Source organism: Poeciliopsis prolifica, unplaced genomic scaffold (genome assembly GCF_027474105.1).
Source record: "Poeciliopsis prolifica strain line A6 unplaced genomic scaffold, Auburn_PproV2 SCAFFOLD133, whole genome shotgun sequence".
Lineage (NCBI taxonomy): Eukaryota > Metazoa > Chordata > Actinopteri > Cyprinodontiformes > Poeciliidae > Poeciliopsis > Poeciliopsis prolifica.
The window spans coordinates 191,911-212,726 of NW_026562508.1; the positions used below are offsets into that span (position 1 = coordinate 191,911).

The following is a 20,816-nucleotide window of genomic DNA, read 5'->3' on the forward strand; positions in this document are numbered from 1 at the left end:
TTTATCGCGACAGGCCTAATAATACTGCTTTAACAGTCCATTCTGAATAATTGAAAAACAGAACACAGAGGTGGTTCTGTTGAGTGCCAGCACACGAAAGTTTAAAAGGAAATGAAAAGGCAGATAAATTAACTAACAGGGCTTTACGCAGGGCAATGATTACAATTCCTTTTGGGAAATGGGAAAGGAAATTACTTATTAAGAGTAAAGGAATTGAAATATGGCAAAAAAGGTGGAATGAAAATAATAAAAGACAAAGTTTATATTTTATATAGTTAAAAATATTAATGAGAGAAACAGAAGGGAATAAATAATAATGATGAGATTAAAATGACATTTTATGTTTAATTGGGAGGAAAAATAGTGATATATTTGAAAGATGTGGAGAGAAAGAAAATGTAGTTGTCTGATATTGCATCGGTACACACACCATATATTGTATTTGGGGGGGGGGGGGCGATTTTAATTGCATTCATGACCCATGTGTTGACCAGTCTCCTCCTAGATCTACTACGACCTCAAGAAAAAGTCTGAGACTACGAGAGTTTTGCCAAGACTTAGAACTGTATGACACCTGGAGAGTCACTAACCCCACTTAGGGCGGTGATGACGTCATCAACCGATCCTGATATCACAAGGGGAGGAGGGGTAGTGGAGCCACTGTGCTAATATGTGAGAGGGACAGGATATGTGTGTTCGCCATATACGTGTGCATTATGGACAAGTAAGTTACTATATATGAGTGTTTACTGAAGCTAAATGAGTGATTTGAAGTTTATTCGTTTACCGTTATTTACCGTTAAGTCCGAGCTATCGGCTATATATGTGTATTGTGGAGCGCTGTGCGATGTACTTGAGAGACGCAGAGGCATGGATATTAGTTCATTTGTTTTAGTTCGCTTATGAATAGTGATTCTGATGTTAAGCTTGTTTAGGCTTTATCTATTTCCTATTTTGTTTATCAAAGGTGTAATAGTATGATGTAAGGTGTCATGATAGAACACCTGGAACTTATTTTCTGTATTTCTGTTGCTTCTACACACATATGTGAACCACTCACCCACACCCACCAAATACACCTCGATGCCGATTACTGTTGTTGGATTAAGATCTGTGACCTGACTTGGAATACAGAAAGTAAAAGGGATCCTGCCTCATGTCTTCCTTCTTCCACCTGCTGCACCACATCTGGTCCTGAACAGAATCCTGGTCTAAGTAGTGTTCTGACCGACACTCCAGGTTGAGAGCAGTGATAAATCTGAACAGTGCCTTTAAACAATCCTACAAATTAAGAGCAGACTCAGCTACATTAATGGTCCTTCGAGCCGGATTCACTGCCTTACCCTAGTAAAGATGGATGGAAATCAGACTTCAGAAGTGGTGCACATCCTAAATTTCAGATTGTAACGCTTGGGTTGTGTTTAAGGGAAGAGAGGAGCCGGCAGACTCAACAGGACGGTCAAACACTCACAACCACACTGGTACTGGGAATTCCACAGTGTTGTCCTTTAATAAACTCTCTTCACCAAACTTACAAAGCCCGGTTGAACGGCTGCTATATTACCAAACATGAAAAGAAGCAGAGTTCAAACAACCAGTAGCGTTACTATGAGTTAGGAAGCTAACATGTCCACGTTCTTCCCTCGTTCTCTACAGAGAAGTCATGTCACATACTTATGACATCATTAGCAATACTACAGTATCTTAAAGAGACACTTCACAATTACAGCTGTTACGTATGCCCCCCTGGTCAAAAAAAGGCTGCCCTCAGCCGAACACAGCAAAGGTACAGTCGATACTTAACAAGCCTCCATACATGGACAAGCTGTTAAAAGAAAACAGGGAATATACATGGCATACATAACAGTTTCCAAAAAAGGGAATGTCTACTTGGACAAATACGGCAAAGCGAAAATAAACTTAGGGCATTCAGGACAACTGCAAAATGAATTCCCGTTTTGTACTTTTTTTTTTTTTTAGAATGCTAGAACAATTAGAATAATATGTGAGAACCATTTAAACATGACCCATATAAAACTTAAGCAACAGTCATATAACACCAGTGAACACAGAGAACCATAAAATGCTAATAAGGTTACTTCAGGTCAAACCTGGAAGTATGAAAAAGGGTTGGTCCACTTATTGACTGACCAGTCAGTGGTAACCCTCGGAACACGTCGTGGTCAAAAGTTATAAGAAACACTAGCAGCACACCCATTATCAGCAGGGGATGAACTGTTTGTCCCTAAAGCAGTATCGGTGTCATGAACAGAGTTGTGGTCCAGAAAGGGTGGAACAAGGTCAGCATAGTCAAAGTCAGTTTCAGCTGGTTCGTCGCCAGAGACAATAACAGTGTCGACAATGTGACAGTCAGGCTCTGGGTCCAAAATAGCCGGGGGTGAACTGCTGTCTGGCAAGCCGAAATCCAAACCTGCAGAAGCCTGTTGCTTTGCGCGTTTGTCAGAGGAAGCTGTCGCCCAGGTGTAGAATGGTTGAAGGTTTGCAACATGAAAAACTCCAGCTTTCTCTCCAGTGTCAGCTCTGGTCAGACAATAGTTCACATCAGACATCCTTTTGTAGATACGGTAGGGACCCGTGTAGAGAGGTGCCAGCTCTGCTGAAAAGTTAGATGCTGCATCTGACTTTGGGTATGACTTTGCTCTGACCAAACCTCCAACTTTAAAAGAGACTGGGCACCGTCTTACATCATAGTAATGCTTTCGCCTATCTGCGAGAACGGTACGAGCATGGTCATGAGCATCTTGAATCGAAGCTCTCAGGTGATCTGAGTAAGAAGTCCCCAGATCGTCCATCCCTTCCCACGACGGCTGAGTGATGAGGTCCAAGGGAGTGTCCAACTTTCGTCCATAGAGCATCATTGATGGGCTCAAGCCCGTACTCTCGTGAGGCGCAGTACGCAGATCGAAACAGATCTGGGGAAGATATTTGTCCCAGGAAGTGTGCTTGTCCTCAATATACGCTCGAATGGCTGTTTTCAAAGTGCGGTTCACTCGTTCAGTTGCATTAGTTTCAAATAATAAATTATTTGAATTTCTTTCTTAGACAGGAACCCAGTTCCTCCATTATTATTATTATTATTATCATCATCAATAAATTATTTGAATTTCTTTCTTAGACAGGAACCCAGTTCCTCCATTATTATTATTATTATTATCATCATCATCGTCGTCACAGTTCTGATTAACTCCAGCGAATCCGGATGGACCTGAGATGGATCCCTCGTGGACTGAGTGGGATCAGTTTGTGCTCAGTTCCAAGTGTTGACACAACATGCCCAAACAGGTCACTGATGAAAGGTGTTCCTCTATCTGAAATAAGGTAGGATGGAGAACCATGTCTGGCAAATATGTCAGTGATGAACTTATTTGCGGCAACTTGAGCTGTTGCTTCCCTTACAGCACTCACTTCAATCCATTTGGAGAAATAGTCAATGAAAACAAGAATATATAAATTTCCCCTTTGTGTGCGGGGTAGTGGGCCAATGTAGTCCACACCAGTGTACTCCTCTGTGGTTGGATTGGGACCATAAGACCTGCTGATTTTCTTTTGGATGGCTTATTGACTTGGCATGAACAACATGACACCACATATTTCTTTACATCAGAGTTCATGTTTGGCCAGAAGAATCTGAGACTCAAACGTGCCAGAGTGCCTAGATGTCTGGCCGTAGGATGATCGTGGTAATACTTGAGCAGATGACCACAGAGTGTAGAAGGAGCAAAAAGTTTAATCTGCTTGAGTGGTTGAAGACCACACCTTGTTTTTGGATCAATGAAATATAAGAGTCCATCTTGTACAATGTACTTTTGCAGATCTAGATTATCCTCCTTACTCTGTTGGTCATTTTCAAGTCGACGGAGCAAAGTGCCTGTGACTGGGTCTTCCAGCTACAACTGATGAACATGAGGACGGTCCGATACAATCACAGAAGGCAGAGCACGAAGATCCATGCTTCCAATCATGGCATAGGGAGGAAGAAGATCTATTGGTGCATTTCATGTAACCCACTCTGAGAGTGGGTTACATGAAAGGGCATCAGGCACCTTATTACGTTCTCCAGCTTTGTGGATGATGCTGAAGTCGAAGTCTTGAAGGCGGAGAGACCACCTGCCAACCCTACTGGAGGGATTTGGTCATGACATCAACCACTTGAGGCTGCTTTGGTCGGTGTAAATAGTTACATGCAAACCTTCGACATAGGGATGGAAATGTTCCAATGCCCAGATAACAGCCAGACATTCTTTTTCTGGAGTCGAGTAGGGCTTTTCTGACTTATGCAGCGCACGGCTAGCAAAAGCCACGGCCACATCCTTGCCATCCTCATCCTTCTGCATCAATGCTGCTCCAAGTCCAGCATCACATTGTGGATGAAGAACGGACGCGTAAAATCTGGGAACTTTAGGACTGGTGCCGAAGTTATGGAATGATTTAGAAAGTCCACAGCTGTTTGGCACCCGTCACTCCAGTTGAACGGCACGTCTTTCTTAGTGAGTGCGAAGAGTGGTTCTGCATGATTGGCATAGTTTTGCACAAAGCGGCGGTAGTAACCTGTTAAGCCAAGGAACTGTCGCACCTGTTTTGTCATGGTTGGCACTTTAAACTCAGTCCCCGCTCTTACCTTGTCAGGGTCAGGATGAATGCCAGATGGTGTAACACGGTAGCCGAGGAAGGTGAGTTCAGTAAGGCAGAATTGACATTTACTTAGTTTCAATGAGAGGCCAGCAGATTTAAGGTATCAAGTCTGCATTTACTGCTGAAAGCGACACACCTGGCCCCCAGAGCTGTTCCTTTAAAGTTCATTTTAACTCTGAAAGAAGTGTTCCAAGATGATTGTGATGCTCCATCTTCGATGGGATTGAGCATAGGTGGTGAATTTGGGGCTGATGCAGGCAATGAGAGCAGAGTTATTGACTGGGGGGAGGGTTGGCCCTGTGAAAAACTCTCCCCCCCTGAAGTTTCCCAGCTACCTGCCTGCTGGTTTTGTTTCTCTCTCCACATTACCACTTTCTGGCTGTGCAGACTGATACTCTGCGGGTGGAGTTTGGGGGCGCCCTCTGGCAGGTCTTGCTGAATGTCGAGCGTCATGATACTCAGTGGAACAGTTCGGGCATGTGCGGGATGTCCCACCAGGCATGGAACATTTAAAACAGTATGGTTCACCAGCGTTTCTATTTTTCATCTGTACTCTTGATGGCTGTAGTAGGCTGGTGCCAAGAACAGAATGTAGCTCATGGGCACACAGCACCAAATCAATTACTGATTTGATAGGTGTTCCATACAGTGCCACTTTGTACTTCTCCACCGCATGTTTACAGATAAGGTCAATCTGCTCCTGCTCAGACGGAGGGTTCCTCAGTCGTTTGAACTCATGGACCGCAAATGTTGGGAAAGGTTCTTCAGGATGTTGAAAACAGTCCAAGATGTTTCTCATAATGTGCTCCTGGTTGTCAGCAGGTAAAAACACATTTCTGAAAAGTTCACAAAATTCAGTTCAAATAGACTCATGAGAGCTGAGAACACTAAACCACTTCCTTGGTTCCTTAGCTAGAAAATGTAGTAGTTCTCTGAGAATCTGTGTGTCTGATAAGTCCAAAGAGGTTTTGTAAGCGTTCACAGACTACAGTGAAGGGTGGGTGAAGACAACCATCATTAGTGAACACAGTGGGTTCTAATTTCGCTTGGTGCAAAGCAGCAGCAAGGACTCTGGTAGTATTAATTAACTCCAGCGAATCCGGATGGACCTGCGATGGATCCCTCGTGGACTGAGTGGGATCAGGTGTTGAAATGTATTGCTCCTTCTCCCTGGTATGTAGACTAGGGCCATACGGAGTAGATGACGCCTGAGGAAAAGGTTGAGTAACTTGAGCAGCTGGGACTCCAGGGATAGCTCTGACTTGTTGGGTCCAACGCTCCAGAATATTTTTCTGGAGATCCAAAGATTCATGTAGACATTGTTGAAGCATGTCCACCTCTTCTTTTAGACTTTGTACTTTATGTTCCAGGTCGGGAGTATTGTGTCTGGTCGCATTTTGTCTTGGGGGCAGCCTAAAGTCCAAATCATCACATAGATCACTCAATGACATGTTCTGTGAATCCTACTCTGTATAATGCAAGTTATGCTGGAATAACTTCAGTTTTGGTCACCCATTATTAATTTCAGGAATGTTAGTTATTAATCTTAGCAGTGTCTTTGTCTTTTTTTTTAATCACTTGAAGAGCAGTGGCAGAAAAGCTGAAACACATTTAGCTGCACCCAAAAATATACTTAAGAGATTTACCTGGGTAGACTTTTTTTTTTTTTCCCCCAGATACCCGCAAAGACAGTTTCCGAATAGAAACCTTCAAACTAGGAAAATCAAAAGTCAGCAGTGGCGGCCTCATTCTTAAAAAAGATAAACCATCAGATATCTGTGGCTCGTATAGACCTATTAGCCTTATTGGGATAGATAGTAAGCAGTTCTCTAAATTACTTGCAACAAGACTGGAGAAGCTTTTGACTTTCTTAATAAACCAAGATCAGACTGGATTCATACAAAATAATTTCTCCTTCACAAATATGAGAAGATTACTTAGTGTAATGTAGTACTCAAGCCAAAACAAATTGTAGAGCCTTTGCTTTATCTTTAGATGCTGAAAAGGCATTTGATAGGATTGCTTATTTACTGGAAGTACTTATTTAATATTTTGGAGAGATTCGGATAACGGGTGATTTTCTGAAATGGATTAAGATACTTTACAGTTCCCTGTCAGTCTATGTCATGACTAATGGTGTTAAATCTCCACCTTTTACAATGTATAGGGGAACTCGACAGGATTGTCCTCTATCCCCATTTCTATTTGCTCTTGCGCTGGAGCCCCTAGCAGTGATTAGAACACAGCAAAATGTACATGGCGTGATTATTGGCAGTAAAGTCCTTAAAACAGCGTTATACGCAGACAATATTTTGCTATTCATAACAAAACTCGATATCTCAATACCAGCTATCTTGTCCACTATTTATAAGTTTGGTTCCTTTTCAGGTTATAAAATCAATTTTGGTAAATTGGAGGTAATGCCACAAGGTATTCCTACCCTCTAGCTGTTCCCTGAGATGTTCCCAACATGGTTTTACTTACCTTGGAATTAATGTGTCCCCTAACCTGACAGAGCTATAGGAGCTTAACTTCTCTCCAACACTTAGGAAAATAAGGAGGGACTTAGAAAGGTGGCATGACCTGTCTTTATCATTTATGGGGCGTATAAGTTTAATTAAAATTAACATTTTCCCACAGCTTTTATATTCCCTCCAAATGCTACCCCGTTGGCTATCCAAAAAAGCTAATGCGGATATAGAGAGAGCATTTTACGAATTCATTTGGGATGGCAAGAAGCCACGACAGAAAATCAAAGCTCTACAGCTCCCTGTTGACAGAGGTGGTGTGGCTTTGCCAAAAATCTGTTATTACAATTGGTTAATATGCTCATTATCTGTGGGAGTGGTTAGACTATTTTCTCAACTCAGAAAATAGTAAGGCAAAGTGGTTTCAATAAGTAGATGTAGTCTGACTACTGGATTTGAAGTAGCAACGCGTTAAATTACTCGTTGCTGAAAGAAGTGGTCCAACGTCAGTAATGTGTTAATGTGTAACGCCTTACTCAGTGGAGGTGAGCACATTGGAGGATTTCAGAGTCAGATATTTTTTGGTGAAGGTTTTAAACCAGAGAACACTACCAACAATGACGAATGGTGGTGGCGGTAGCATCTTACTGTGGGGTTGCTGCCAGGGTTCTGGTCATTTGCACAAAGAAGATGTGGTAAGGAAGGTGTACCATAACATCATCCAAACTCACCTTGAATCAACAGCTGAACATTAAAAAGTGGACACAATCTAGAATTTTATCAGACAAATGACTGGTTCTGAAGGATAAACAGCGTAACATTATGATCCTAAGTTAACCCTACTGAACATGAGTAAAATATGCTTAAAAAACCCACTTAGTACTGGTAAGAAACTCAGAAAACAATTCTGAATTCTGCACAGAACAGTGGTCAAGTATCCAGACTTGGCTCAAGTTTCACTGTTATCATCGGCTTTTTTTTTTTTTTTTTTTACTTAATATGCACGTGTTTCATTATTTGGAAAATATCTACACCCAGTTCTTGTTTTCCAACATCTTCCAAGTTGTAAAATCTCCAAATTATGGCTGGTAAATGATTTTGTACTTGTATAGCACCTTATCATGCCCAGAGCATTACAACGTGCTTCACACTAGTTATTCACCCACTGAGGGTGGCAAGCTACTGGATCGTAGCCACAGCTGCCCTGGGCAGTCAGACAGGACCCAGGCTGCCATGCATCGGCACCACCGTGCCCTCTGACCCCCACCAGCAGGCAAGGTGGGTGAAGTGTCTTGCTCAAGGACATAACAACAGAGGCAGTTAGAGCGGTGATCGAACCTTCAACCAACCGATTGAAAAGCAAACTCTACTACCATACTGTCGGCATGGTATATAAAATTATAAATGCACTTTACTTAAATTTGAATGTAAAGAGAAAAAACTCTTTTCTCTCTTTTCTTTTCAGCCCTGAAAAGCATTTAGAATATGTTCATGTGGGTCGGTAAACACAAGTCCTGCATAACTCTACAATTCGCTTAATATAATATAATATACACAAGTGCTTATTGGTAAACTTACAAATAGTCCAAAGAAAGGCTGGCACTGGTTCTATTCATCGGATGGTTGGTCAGTGTGATTCCTTAAATAAAAATAAAAAAAATACACAAAAAAACAATGATGTTCTTCTTCAGGAAAAGGTTAGAAAAGGTTAGGTCAGTCTGCACCATGGTGCAGACTGACTACCTGATAGCCTCCATACCGTAAGCAGCAGGGTTGCCTTTGGATGTAGGTAAGTTGGCGCGCAGGATGGCGTTGTTCAGTACATTCAGATAGGTTGGCATGCTGTGGTAGCCTTTGTTGTTGTACAAGACCTGGACACAGGGAGGCGCTATAAGCAACACTGCAGAGGTGCAACAAAGACCATCAGGGTGCCTGTCCCACCTGAGCCGATCTGCGTACGGCTATCTTGCGAACCATTGGAGGAATGTTCTTTCCGAAGGAGGCAGGGATGGATTTCTGGATGTTCCCCACAGTTAAGCCACCGTATCTGTTCCCAACCCAGACAGCACACAGGAAAAAACATGTAAGCTCTGGCCTAATATGACTTGCTTTGAATTGATATTTAAAGCTGTTTCTTAATTTTTTATGCATCTCTGACATGACTCAGCAAACTATCTCAGGAGAAGTTTGAAATATGGTAATGAAATAAAACCTGACAGCAAAACCTATCATAAAGACCGACGCTGTATGTTGAGGTGGGGAGGCCACATTAAAATACATGGAGAACAGACATAACAAAAAAGAGAAAAATTAGCACAATAAAACCTGGGGAGATTTTCTATGGTGTATTAATATTTTTTAACTGATCAATAAAGCAGTGATAAAGAGTTCGTGCCCTCTCCCTGATCCATGTGACGAAGTTTATCAATGAAAAACGTGGAAACTAAAGGGTGCAACTATGAAGGAGAGGGGCTGCTCTCATCCCCTCCAATTTTCTCCTTCATTGTACAACTGAAGTTGCTGGAGTTGAAAGCACCCATAAAAATCCAGGAAATATTCAATTTCATGTTTCAACTGAAATCCCACCAAGTCTCAGCCGTTCTCTGAGCCATCACCTGCCCACCTGTGGAGCCGCACTCTGTCCGAAGTGAAGAGCAGATACTCAGAGACGTTCCGCCCTGTGATGTCCACCAAAATGTCCCCCGTCACCACCTTCATGAGAGTCGGGCGACCTCCAACCCCACTGGGGCAAGAGAAGCCCGTACCCTGCATGGAGCAGGTACAGCGCACCGGCTCACGGATGGAGAGAGGGAGGGTAGGAGGAGATGTAACAGGCTCTGACAAAATGACAAGCATTTATTCACACAGCATATTTTGGAATAACAACATACCGGTAATCTTTATGAGTAATATTTATAGGAATACTAGTTTGTTTTCTTTTATTTTTTTACAGAATTAGAATTTGCTTTAATGGTTCTGCTTAGAATAAAATATTCCAATGCAGAAAGACAACAGAACAATCACAGGCTTCTACAAAGGGAGTTATTTCTGAAATCAACCAACAAGAAAATACTCCCACGTAATGACACACTTCATGATATTCATTTTGTCATCTACCAGTGAGTGATGTTCATCAAAAATGAGACTGGCCTCATGTTTTTATTCTGACAATATTATATATGTGAAGTTTTGTCAAAATTTGCGTACTTTTTCTTTGAATTTATTTTGTTTATTCAACAAGTTGTTTCTTTAAGATCTTTATTGGTGTTTAAAGTTCTGTTATGTTGCTTTGGCAATTGGTGGTTACCATAGTAACCGGTAACTGACATCCTTTTTTCTGTTGCTGTCTCACTAAGATATCAGTTCTGTGTTTTCTTTACAAGTATTATATTTTAAAATATATTTTGGGCACATTTGATGGTGCACAGTTTTCATGAGTAAAGTTGCTGTGTTTTCTGTATGTTTTTAAATGTTTTCATTGTTAACATTGCTCATTTTAGCTATGTTAATTGCTGTGGCTTTGTAGTTTGTTTGGGGTTATTTATTTTATTTCATTTTATGTATAGGGGCAGAAGCTACTAGACTGATGTTAACCACCAATTTGATTTTCTCTTTTCTCAGAATGAAATACAATGAACTTTAATGTGTTTGTCATGAAGTCAACCTACTGGACCCGAGACAAACATATAAGGGTCTTCTTTACCAGTTTTTCTCCTCTATCATAATATCAAGTCATAACCTATGAAGGTCAGCCTATTAATGTCTGTAAAAGAAATGTGTGGAATTAATGTTCAGGTAACTGCATCATCCATTTAGTCTTCTGTTGCCACAAAGCTGTTTAAATTGGCAGCACAAAAGCTAATCAAAATTATTTTAGAAAATGAAATGTTTACAATATCAAAGTTGCAACCAATTTCTTGATGCAATATGGGCAGAACATTACACTTCCTTCCTGGATCCACAGTCTATAAACCAATAACATATTTGGTCAGTTAGATGGAGTCCTACTGGACCTGAGACAGTGACGCTTGACCTCATGCAGCAGAAGTTGTGATATTGGAAATGAAAAAGAAAAGTAGGCAAAAAAGTGTGCTATTGCAGATAGTAAAGTCATTCAGTCATAAGAAATTGTTGGAATATTTGGTATGAAATCTGCAATGCAGTCACACTGTGCATGGTCAGTTGCATGACCTTTAACTACTCTTAATGCCTCCTCATTAATATGATATGCTAAAACTCCAAAGTTGTATAAATGAGAAAAAGGAAAGAGTCAGAAACATGCAGTTCAGTCATAACCACTATCATTGCAAAATTCAACAATTGTGTTCTTAGGACCTGAAATCATGCAGCCACGATCCCAAAATTCAACTTTATCTCAGTTTCATGCCTTTCTTATACTTCAGCTCTAGCTTCACTGCGGAGGTCGGCTAATGAATGTCAGTAACTCTTATTATTAAAGAATTATGTATTTTCCAGGCATATAGTGTTGTTTTATAGCACAATCCAGTAATATCTCCAGTAGTTAGGAAAATGCTGTATATGTGAAACATGACTTAAAAATAATTTGACTTCACATCATAGTTGTATCTGACTCCTTGAAAATGGACTCTAATTCTATAAGAAGATCTTACCCTTTCCAACACTCCTCCTTCAGGACTTCATAATTACATTGCTCTTCCATTATGCCGATAAAAACTGTTCTTAGGAGCGTTGCACTGAGTAGGAGTTTAAATGATGAACTCAGCAGACATGCACTTCTACCAAGTGTTTGCTAATGACTGCTGCCACTAGTCTGAAGGAGCTGAGTGGGGAAGAAGCTTGGCTGGTGACTGCAGCTCTAAGAGCAAACTTTGGGCAAACAGGCAGAGCTTTTATGAACAGGTGTTAAGACTCCCCTGAGTGGTTGCCATGGGAGATTCAAAGAATTCTCAAACATGCATGAAAGAATCTGAGCAACACTCCAGGTATGTTTTTGATGAGGGATTAACATATAAAGCTGAAAAAAACACATTATTTTACATAATGCCCCCTGTTAAAGTTCTAAAGAATCTTTACTTAAGTCCAGGGACGGCCCAACCCTATATGGGGTCCTAAGCGAAATGTGGTTTTGGGGTCCTCCATCTCTGCCAATAATGTGGACTGGCTGCAATCAACAGCCCAATTATTAGATCATTCACACAACTGCTATAAACCTATTGCATGTTTGGTAGTGCTGTTCACATGATATATATGTCTAATATAGGATACATTTATTGGCCAACAAATTTATCAACCAGTTGATTTCTGGGTACTGATTTCCTTAATTTGGGGGGATCGTGATTGGCTGATACTTATACGTGAAGCCCATCTTAACCCCTGATCCTATCTTCGTCAGCAAAGATTTATGAATCAGCCTCTGTCCTCTTCTCCTCTGCAGTGAGAGGTTTGACTGACAGACCGGCACACCAGGTCAGGTATGAATGTTTACAGTAACAATATTCATCCACTGTTGCCAACTCGGTGACTTTCTTGCTATATTTAGCAACATTTCAAATGAAAGAAAGTTCATATCGGCCAAAATTAAAATTGGCAGGTCAGGCTTTTTGAAAATTAGTATCCAGGGATTGGTCATAAAACTGCAATTGGTGCAGCCCTACACACATATTCATGACATTCTCTGATTAGATAAATTTCTCTTAAGCATTACTCCAATTGCTAAAAATATAATTTATATCAAGTGAGTCTTTCTCCCCTGAGAATATGGATTGGTACTGGACTGATTCGGAGCCTTCAAATGATTTAACAGAATTTTCACATAACTTAGAAGTTGTTGTAAAAATAATTGTTTTTAGCCACAAAATGAATTTGCTCAGCTGCAAACAACAAATCTCTAAGTACAGCATAGAGCAACTTATCGATGTAGCAGCTATGTAGCCTGACACAAAAACTTTTTTTCTGGACAATGTCAAACATTGCTTCTAAATGCCGTTAATGATATCAAACACGGCATTTAGAAGCCAAAAATATCTCAGAAATATTCAGAGCTAACCATGAGAATCAACTGAGTTAAAACTCAGTTTCTTTTTATCAATAAAATAATAATTTGTACATTCATTATCAAATATATATTATTGTAAAAACAAATCAGTTTATAGTGAAACTGTGTGTTTTTGATATTATAATGACAGAAATTATTACTAAAAAAGAAAATAAAAATCAGCTCCACTGAGGGGGCTCCTAAGTGGCTGCTTAGTTTGCTTTTGCCTTGGGCCAACCCTGCTCGGGTCAAACATTGGTCTTTATGTTGCAGCTGCATATCTCAGTATTGTTAGATACAAAAGAGGAATGCACACACTCTGGACTAAGACTCACCGTGAATTGTAGTAGTAGGGGCAATAAAACGAGGGTCTGGGTCATCAGAGGGAGCCGGGGAAGGTGGAGGGGGCACAAAGTTGGAGAGGGGAACCCCCTGGGTGAAGGAGTCCAGACACATAGAGTCAAAGTACTGGGCAGCCAGGGTCTTGGAGTTGTTGGCACTAGGGTTGAGGGTCTGGGCCAGCTGGTCCAGGGTGCTGTTGAAGGGGGTCTTAAGGACACATGTTGCCCCCACACCTGACGGAAGTCGCAGAGTGTTGATGATCTTGTGCGGCCTGGCATCTGGTGACAACGTGCTCCTGCAATTCCAAGAACCAGACGGTTATACAGCACACTGCTTCACTTATACTTGGCTCAATCCTAGAACCTCTCTTATTTAATATCTGCATAATCCCACTAGCTCAGATTATAACAGGAAATAAGATTAGCTAGCATAGCTAAGCAGATGATACACAGCTCCACATTACGATGCCACCAGGAGTGTCAGAACCCATCGAATCACTGAACAGATGCTTGGAAGAGATAAATGTGTGGATGTACCACAACTTTCTACAGCTGAACAGAAACAAAACTGAATTTATTACCTTTTGACCTAAAGAAGAACAATCTAGAGCAGGGGAGCCAAAACCTTTTGAGACTAAGGTCTACTTTTTCTCTCACCAGCCAGCTATGATGTCTATGATATGAAGACATAAAATTAGCAAATTAAACCCTATTGACTAATTTTCTTCACAAATATGCATCAGTTATATCAGAAATAATAAAGTGATAGAAAAACTAATCTGGTTTCTTTCTCAGTGAGATTCTGAAGTTACTGGTTTCTCAGTCAGAAGCTGGTTGCAAACCTGAGGCCAACAGGTGTCAGTCGTAGTAGATATGAAATTTTGTTTGATGACGTCAAAATGAGAAACTACAGACTGATGAGAGGAACCAAAGAGCACTGTAAAGGTAAAGGCAAATCTTCTGAATTTGGGATATAATTAATTTAATTTCACATAATTATTGTGGTAGAAGCATTTGTTTATTAAACCTTAATAAATATATTTGTTCTATTTGATGTTTGTTGTGACGTTTACTGCAAATGAACGAGGTAATTAGTCCAAATTTGTTGTTTAATGAACATTCAGAAACTACAGCGGCTGTGATTACAGCGAAGTTAAAAAAAAAAGTGAAACTACTCCATCAGGTGATCAACTCAAAACCACTCGCACCTTTTTACTCTCTCTTTATCATTTAAACACACCTGTTGCCGTGGCAACCGCCTGCGCCCTGCAAGCCGAGCAGAGATTACATTAAAATTATAACATTCAGTCTGTTACAATATCAGGTTGCCAGGTTTGATATGTATTTCTCGATTATTAATAAGCCTCTCATGAACACAGCAGTGGTTGATTAGGCAATTTAAACTCCTGCTCTGCTAGTCAGTCGGTCTTTGAGTCCCTTTTTTTGATCATGCAACAGAATCGCACTAATTTGTGCAACACCTTGTTGAAACAATAATTACTGATTATTAATTTTTACACGTTTTGTTGATTTTTAAAAAATTATTATTCTTCAATAAAGCTACAAACGTTCGGGATTTCAGTGAATATTTTTGATAAGCCTGTCAGAAGAGGAAGTGTGTGTCTCAGCGTCCTGGTGGCCTTCAGTTTGTCACCTCCTGCCGAGATCGACTCAAAACCTGATCGACATATTGCGCACCCCTGCTCAATGCACATCTTCACTTGCTACAGCTGGAAACTACGGATCAGGCCCAAAATCTGGGTGTAGTGAACGACTCTGACCTGAACCTTCAGAGCCACATAAAGACAGTTACAAAGTCGGCCTTCTATCACCTGAAGAAGATTTCCAGGATTAGAGGACTAATGTCTCAGCTAGATGTAGAGAAACTCATCCATGTGTTTATCTTTAGTCGCATTGCAGCAGCGTCTTCACAGGTCTGCCTAAAACAATCAATAATCCAACTGTAGCTGATCCAGAACGCTGCGGCTGCCGTTCTGACTAAAACTAGGAAGATAGAGCGCATCACCCATTTTTAACGTCTTTACACTGACTCCCCGTAGCTCAGAGAATAAACTATAAAATACTGCTAGTTTATAAATCACTGAATGGTTTAGCACCACAATATATTAAAGATCTGCTATTGTTTTCTCAACCTTTCAGACTCTCACGTCTTCTGGTTCTTTTCTGCTCTGCATCCAGAACCAGAACCAAGTATGGAGAAGCAACATTCAATATAATTTCTGTTTGAAAAGATGACAAATATCAACTTGATAAAGTTATTTATCAAGGCTATTCAAAACTGTCTGAGATGGATGTAAGCATGTAACAAGCAAAAGTTGGAAGATTTTATATATTTGTACAAGATGTGTTATTTCTGTTTACTTATTGTTTATTTGCAGATGTGCAATTAAAGTCTTCTCCCATTTGGCCAGGAGCAGTGGGAACTCCAAGTCCTGTGTGTTTTATATATTCCATGAATTTGCCACTTTCTATTCCCCCATAGCTATGAACACCACAACAAAAAAATTCACCAAATGAATAATTGCTTGCATTTTAAAAGGTTGGAATGCTGGAAGGCACCATTCTTGGAAGAACCACAGCTGCTGTTACCTGTACTGGGGCCTGTCTTCATTGGCATAGGGGATGAAGTTGCCTCTGGGCTGGGTGTAGTTATGATATTGAGAAGGAGACAAGATGAGTGGTGGTAGATCTCCTGTGAAACACAACAAACCCATCTTTCATCACATGTTTTAACCACCTACAGCACAGCCAGCAATAAAGGCTGGAGCATAGATTATTGATTCTAACTGGAAGAAAGAGCTCACCGATCTCCGGCACGGATAAGGCTACAGTCATAGCAACACAGACAAAGAAAGCAGGCAGGAGGATCTGGGAGAAGAGGCCCTTGGTGTTTCTCTTGGCACAGTGGAACCTCTTTATGATGAGGGCATGAAACTGATTCAGTTTCAGCCACCATCCCTCCAGCTTGGAGCTGCTCTGCCCCTCCAGGTCTTCCAGATCTGGTGAGGTGGGATTTTCTGGATCGCCTGCAGGGAAGAGGGACGCAATGGTGTGAAAACAATAAAATCCAACTAGAAATGTGTGAATTAGGAGATATTTTCATTCAGAAAATCTGACTCTTTAGTTTGTTCTTTTTAAAGCAAAAAAAAAAAAAAAAATAACTGGACAGTGAGTGGATCATTTTCTTCTTCGATCTCTGCTTCCCTTTATGGTGAGAGAACGTGAGCTGACCTCTCAGGCTGGCAGAGTCCAACTCCTGGCCGTTCTCAAACAGAGGGCAGTAATCCCCATAGAAGTCTGCGTACAGCCCCCCCTCATCTCCACGCACCGAGCCCACAGATGAGGAGGATTTCAGTGACACCTGGCTCTGGCTGAGCCTGGAGCACTGCACCAGATTACTCAGCTCAACCTCGGACTTCTCGTTTTGCAGCGAAGGTCCGGTCTCAGGCTCTGGTCCATCCTGAGCCCCTGATCCCACTGACAGCTTCCCCAGTGAGCTGCCCCCAGGTGAGCTCTTCATGTCTGCAGACAGATGGGAAACTCCAGGTTACTCAGCCTGCAGGAGAAGAAGTTGGAGACTGAAGGAGTGCAGTCTGACCAGCATCACTGTTGTCCAGAGACTGGTCCTCCTCAGAGACTTTGAGGAACACTTCCTCCAGCGTAGTGTCCATCACTCCAAAGCTGGTCAGCGCCAGGCCAGCCAGGCTCTGCTCCAAAGCCTGCAAACACACACACACACACACACACACACACACACACACACACACACACACACACACACACACACACACACACACACACACACACACACGCACCCACACACACACACACACACACACGCACACGCATGCACACGCACACGCACACACACACACACACACACACACACAGTATGGTTCTAAATTAAAAAGACTATTGGACTTTATTGTGATTGATGGTCTGTCTGTATTTCTATACCTTTTAACTTTATGCCCTACCACTCTTCTGTTTTTGCTCTTTTTCCTTTCTTTTTGTAATTGTTTTTGTGATTTTTAAAAAAATATTTCTTCCAAATTAAATCCCTACCAAAATCTATGTATGTTTTTTTCTAAAAAAATCTTAGAAAAAAACAAAACGCAGATAGACTGGACACAAACATGTTTATTTACATAAGTGGCTTCACTTTTGTTACACGCCAAATCAATCACAAACCTGACAAACTCCATGTCCAATGTCTTTGAGACAGACCCAAAGCTATTTCTATTAATTGATATTTTAAGTTGATCAATGAAATTTCCTTCCTACCTTGTTCCCTTCCTCAAGACATCTGTGCAACTGTGGAGCCAAGTGCTCCCAATGACTTGCTCTTAGGTAAGACCACAAAATCAGAGACTTAAGCCTGGGAGAAGCCAGCTGTAAGGGGTTCATGGATTTACTGCACACACATACAATTAGGGCCAGAAATATTTGGACAGTGACACAGGTTTTGTTATTTTAGCTGTTGACAAAAATATGTTCAGAAATACAATTTATATATAATATGGGCTGAAAGTGCACACTCCCAGCTGCAATATGAGAGTTTCCACATCCAAATCGGAGAAAGGGTTTAGGAATCATAGCTCTGTAATGCAGAGCCTCCTCTTTTTCAAGGACCAAAAGTAATTGGACAATGGACTCCAAAGGCTGCAAGTAAATCAAAAGGCCTTTCCCTCGTTAACCTGTAATCAAGTAAGTAGTTAAAAGGTCTGGGGTTGTTTCCAGGTGTGTGGTTTTGCATTTGGAAGCTGTTGCTGTGACCAGACAATGCGGTCAAAGGAGCTCTCAATTGAGGTGAAGCAGAACATCCTGAGGCTGAAAAAAAGGAAAAAATCCATCAGAGAGATAGCAGACATGCTTGGAGTAGCAAAATCAACAGTCTGGTACATTCTGAGGAAAAAGGAATTGACTGGTGAGCTTGGGAACTCAAAAAGGCCTGGGCGTCCACGGAAGACAACGGTGGTGGATTATCACCGCATACTTTCTTTGGTGAAGAAGAACCCGTTCACAATATCAAATGAGGTCCAGAACACTCTCAGGGGAATAGGTGTATCTGTCTCTAAGTCAACAGTAAAGAGAAGACTCCATGAAAGCAATACAAAGGGTTCACATGTAGATGCAAACCATTCATCAATTCCAAAAATAGACAGGCCAGAGTTAAATTTGCCCAAAAACACCTCAAGAAGCCAGCCCAGTTCTGGAAAAGTATTCTATGGACAGATGAGACAAAGATCAACCTGTACCAGAATGATGGGAAGAAAAACGTTTGGAGAAGAAAGGGAACGGCACATGATCCAAGGCACACCACATCCTCTGTAAAACATGGTGGAGGCAACGTGATGTCATGGGCATGCATGGCTTTCAATGGCACTGGGTCACTTGTGTTTATTGATGACATAACAGCAGACAAGAGTAGCCGGATGAATTCTGAAGTGTACCGGGATATACTGTCAGCCCAGATTCAGCCAAATGCTGCAAAGTTGATCGGACGGCGCTTCACAGTACAGATGGATAATGACCCCAAGCATACAGCCAAAGCTACCCAGGAGTTCATGAGAGCAAAAAGGTGGAATATTCTGCAATGGCCAAGTCAATCACCAGATCTTAACCCAATTGAGCATGCATTTCACTTGCTCAAATCCAGACTTCAGACGGAAAGACCCACTAACAAGCAAGACCTGAAGGCTGCGGCTGTAAAGGCCTGGCAAAGCATTAAGAAGGAGGAAACCCAGCGTTTGGTGATGTCCATGGGTTCCAGACTTAAGGCAGTGATTGCCTCCAAAGGATTCGCAACAAAATATTGAGAAAAAACTTTTTTGTTTGGGTTATGTTTATATGTCCAATTACTTTTGAGCTCCTAAAATGTGGAGTGTTTGTAAACAAATGTGTACAATTCCTACATTTTCTATCACATATTTTTGTTCAACCCTTTAAATTAAACGTTACAATCTGCACTTAATTCTGTTGTAGAGGTTTCATTTCAAATCCAATGCGGTGGCATGCAGAGCCCAACTCACAAATATTGTGTTACTGTCCAAATATTTCTGGCCCTAACTGTATATCATGGGTACAGATTTTCACCACCTTTCGCTGGCCGCCATAATGTTGCTACATGTGCTGGGGTTTTCGTTATGCTTCCTGTTGTGTCATTTTAACACCCTATCTGTCTTTTTATTCTTCTTATTATTGTTATTATCACCAGAAGGGCATTTCCAAGCTTAATTACTTTTTACTTTAGACCACCATTTAGCTTTATAATAGGGCAAGACCTAGAGAAACTCCTATGAGTTTATAAATTTTGGAGTATTTAGCAAGCCAGAAAAAGCTTTTTTGTTCCCCTTGTGTCTTTCTTTTGGTTTTGATCATATGTTTGCATTTCCTTCTAATTCATGCAAAGTACTTTGAACTGCCTTGTTGCTGAAAATGTGCTAAATAAATAAAATTACATTCATCTTTCACTTCTAATAAAACACACATACATACACACACATTTGTCATGCTATCTTTGTGGGGACTTTCTAAAACCTTTCATGTATTTCTACAGCCTAACCCTAACCAAAACTCAATTCACACTCTCGTCCTAAACCTAACTCCTAATCCAAAAACAGCCTTTCTCCTTGTTCGGACCAGGCTTTTGTCCCCACAATGCATCAAATACATGGCACACAAATACATACATGGTCAGAACATGTTAAAAAAAAAGTTTCTGCTGAATGGAAAATATACTCTGCTTCTTCAAATTCATCAGACATTATGCTGCTCATACAACTTCACATCATCTGTTCAAATTCTACAAATAAATTTTGCTCAATCTAGAGAATATAGTGCTGAGTTGTGGCTGGAATTTATCTGCATTCTTCTCAAATAATATCTAAACCAAAAAAAAGCATTGTGGCAGAAGGACAGTTCAAACATTTTGGTACTAAACTCAGCTAACTAAAAGTTGATTGTCATGCAGTCTGGAAGAAATCTGCAGATTTTCACAGACCCTGTTGACTCCAAGTGAAGCTGGTTTGTACCTGGAACAGCCTCTCAAAGCAGCCCTTCTTGACTGATTCAGAGGGCAGGACATAGGAAAGCTCAGTGTTGGAGTCGGACACCAGCTGGCAGGTAGCCACAAACTGCTGAATAAACTCGGTGACCCGAGTTTCTGAGCAGGGTGACAGCGAAGAGGATGGAGATGAAGAGGAGGGAGACTTGGGCTGGCTGCCCTGGCCTGGAGGGTCAAACCAAGACACAAAGACTGGTAAAGGCACACCACAAGGACTTCAACTGATATGTAGTCTAACAGTAACTGAATGA

The 20,816-nt window shown here is 41.1% G+C and overlaps 1 protein-coding gene across 4 annotated transcripts in view; it reads right to left on the reverse strand.

The window, feature by feature from the left end:
• Window positions 1-20,816, reverse strand: part of abca2 (ATP-binding cassette, sub-family A (ABC1), member 2) — a 125,891-nt gene that overhangs the window by 20,120 nt on the left and 84,955 nt on the right. For all 4 annotated transcript variants that reach the window (XM_055024905.1, XM_055024906.1, XM_055024907.1 and 1 more), the window contains 10 exons: window positions 20,534-20,730; window positions 17,098-17,218; window positions 16,731-17,021; window positions 16,304-16,525; window positions 16,089-16,191; window positions 13,473-13,774; window positions 9,745-9,958; window positions 9,063-9,168; window positions 8,881-8,992; window positions 8,700-8,760 (listed from right to left, as the gene is read on the reverse strand). In XM_055024905.1, coding sequence (XP_054880880.1) covers window positions 8,700-8,760; window positions 8,881-8,992; window positions 9,063-9,168; window positions 9,745-9,958; window positions 13,473-13,774; window positions 16,089-16,191; window positions 16,304-16,525; window positions 16,731-17,021; window positions 17,098-17,218; window positions 20,534-20,730 — 1,729 coding nt within the window. The remainder of the gene's footprint in view (window positions 1-8,699; window positions 8,761-8,880; window positions 8,993-9,062; window positions 9,169-9,744; window positions 9,959-13,472; window positions 13,775-16,088; window positions 16,192-16,303; window positions 16,526-16,730; window positions 17,022-17,097; window positions 17,219-20,533; window positions 20,731-20,816) is intronic.